Below are 2,776 nucleotides of genomic sequence, written 5' to 3' on the forward strand. Positions count from 1 at the left end.
ATCTATCTATCTATCTATCTATCTATCTATCTATCTATCTATCTATCTATCTATCTATCTATCTATCTGTCTATATATTCTAGGGGACCTACATTATTAATGCCCATAAACTTCATCTTACACCCATGTTTAGGCTTCTCAACAGCCTACATGGAACACTTGTTCAAAGGATTGACTACATAGTATTTAGGCATTATTTGTCCTGCCTAATACTACTAGATCTCCCAGATGATAGGGTGGTAGATAAGCATGGAGTCAGGAAGACCTAGGTTTAGCCTCTGACACTTACTAGCTGTGTAACTATGAGCAAATTGCTTTACTAATCTATCAGTTTCCTCACCAGTAAAGTAATAATAATAGCTACCATTTGTCTAGCACTTTAAGGTTTGCAAAATGCTTTACACATGTTATTTCAAATGACCCTCTCCACAACCATGTGAGATAATTGCTATTATTACTCTCCTTTTACAAGTAGAGAAACTGCAGCTGAGAGAGGTTAAATAATTTGCCCAAGGTCACATAGCTACGAAGTGTATGAAATGAGACTGAACTCAGGTCTTCCTGATTCAAAGACCACCACTCTTACCTACTGCACCACCTAACTGCCTTAAATGGGTATAATAACACCAGTAACACCTACTTCACTGGATTGTTGTGAAACTCAAATGAGATAATGCATATAAAGAGTTTTCCCAACGTTAAAGAATTTTGTAAATTTCCACTATTATTATTATTAGTAGTAGTATTAGCATTAGTATAAGTACTAGTAATAGCAATAGTAGTACTAGTAGAAGTAGTCACTGTCATGTGGGGTGACAGTAGTTAATTTTTCTCCTTAAGCAAAGAAATGATCTTTTTGGTGTTGGTTTTATAAGGAAATGAAACAGCTAGAGGGCTAGGTGATTCAGGGGCCACCAAGAATATACCCACATACTCCTAAAATAGTTCCCTTATCCTCACAAGGCAGTGTCTATAATTGTCAGTTAATTCTTTGGGGTCTTCAGTAGCTCCCTGTGAGAATGCAAATGCCTCTTGTCACTAGTTAATCTTTCAGAGAAAGCTCCTGTGGTAATGAGACATAGAATAGATGAAAGGAAAACAAAAGATTACTATAGACCAATCAAAGAAAATTTTGCTGAGGGCTAGTCCTATGCTCATTGGTGCTGGGGTACATGATATAATGGTCTCTGTAAGCACAGCAGGCCCACCCCACCACCTTTCTCCCTTCTCCTCTAGAGTTCAATAAGCAGTCCTTAACAGTACTGGTAGTAAATCCCAGCTTTGGGGCATGGAGGGCTGGGTTCCAATCCCCTGGCAGCCTTGGAAGAAGACCCGGTAAGGTTGTACATCCAAATACCTGCATCTTCTTTCTGTTCCTCTGAGTGCAGCTCCTTGTCAAGTGAAGTCTGATCTGCGGCTGCTACTGCTTCTGCTATGGAGCTTTCTGGTTGCGTCTCTTCTGAGGTAAAGGCCTGGCATTTAGGGGTTGAAGGATCACTCTGCGTTGCTCTAGTGCCACCATCAGCACTGCATGCTTTGGCTTCAGCATCTAAAACATCATGCCATTTAATCTGAATTAAATGATCAGAAGTATATACTTGGCCGTCAAATTCTACAACATCAGGACATTTTTATACCAAAAACCTGCTAATCAGCTTGGCCATTCCTGGCTCAGAGTTCTCCTGCCCTTTCTTAGTAATCAGTAATTCATCTTACTTACCTCAAGCGTCACTGAGTGCCTGCTGCAACAAGGACTGAAATTTCAGTGACAAGTCTGATGTCCTTTTGTTGGTGGTGGTGAAGGAGGATTTGAACTTGTGACTTTATTGATGTAGGGAACTTTCTCTCCCGATGCAGACCAGCAAATGTTCTGCAACTTATGAGTATTAGAGATGCTGAGGACACCGAATGATTAAGGATGCATCCCAGCCAGTACATTAATGGAGTGACTTGAAGGCTGGTCTTCCTGACTCCAAGAACTGCAAGGCCAGCAGCACTGCCTCTTGCCATTCTACATGTCAGATGCTTACTGAGTATCTGTTAAATGTTGAATCAGTCATCTATGCTCTCTGATCTCTAATCCTACTATGTCCCTTTGCCCTTCCCCCTTCTTCCCTCCCCGCCCCCAATACACTTCTTCTAGGTTTATCCTCTAGTATAAAGATCCTTAACCTGTCTATGAAGTTGTTTTATATACACACACATATATATGTGTCTATTTATATGCATGTGTATATACATATGCATATATATAAATATGTATAATATACATATAGACATACGCGTATACACATGAATACACACAAGTAATGAAGCAACTAGGTGGCACAGTGGATAAATACAGTGCTGGGCCTGGAGTCAGGAAGACTCATCTTCCTGAGTTCAATTCTGGCCTCACCAGCTGTGACTCTGGGCAAGTCACTTAATCCTGTTTGCCTCAGTTTCCTCATCTGTCAAATGAACTGGAGAAGGCAAACCACTCTAGAATCTTTGCCAAGAAAATCCCAATTGGGGTCATGAAGAGTCAGACACAACTAAGAAACAACTGATCTATCTATCTATCTATCTATCTATCTATCTATCTATCTATCTATCTATCTGTCTGTCTATCTACCTACACACATATAGAAAAACACACATACAACCAACACACACACACACACACACACATATATTTTGAACTCAAGTCTTCCTGACTCCAAGTGCTCCATCCACTGTGTTACCTAGCTGCCTGGTACCACACATGCATATATGTACAGACATATATATATATATA

At 40.1% G+C, this 2,776-nt stretch overlaps 1 protein-coding gene across 8 annotated transcripts in view; it reads right to left on the bottom strand.

The window, feature by feature from the left end:
• PHACTR3 (phosphatase and actin regulator 3) overlaps nucleotides 1-2,776 on the bottom strand; it is a 309,402-nt gene that overhangs the window by 120,568 nt on the left and 186,058 nt on the right. For all 8 annotated transcript variants that reach the window (XM_027848889.1, XM_027848881.1, XM_027848873.1 and 5 more), the window contains exon 4: nucleotides 1,358-1,549. In XM_027848889.1, the coding sequence (XP_027704690.1) occupies nucleotides 1,358-1,549 (192 nt within the window). The remainder of the gene's footprint in view (nucleotides 1-1,357; nucleotides 1,550-2,776) is intronic.

Source organism: Vombatus ursinus, unplaced genomic scaffold (assembly GCF_900497805.2).
Source record: "Vombatus ursinus unplaced genomic scaffold, bare-nosed wombat genome assembly UNPS02000580.1, whole genome shotgun sequence".
Taxonomy (NCBI): domain Eukaryota; kingdom Metazoa; phylum Chordata; class Mammalia; order Diprotodontia; family Vombatidae; genus Vombatus; species Vombatus ursinus.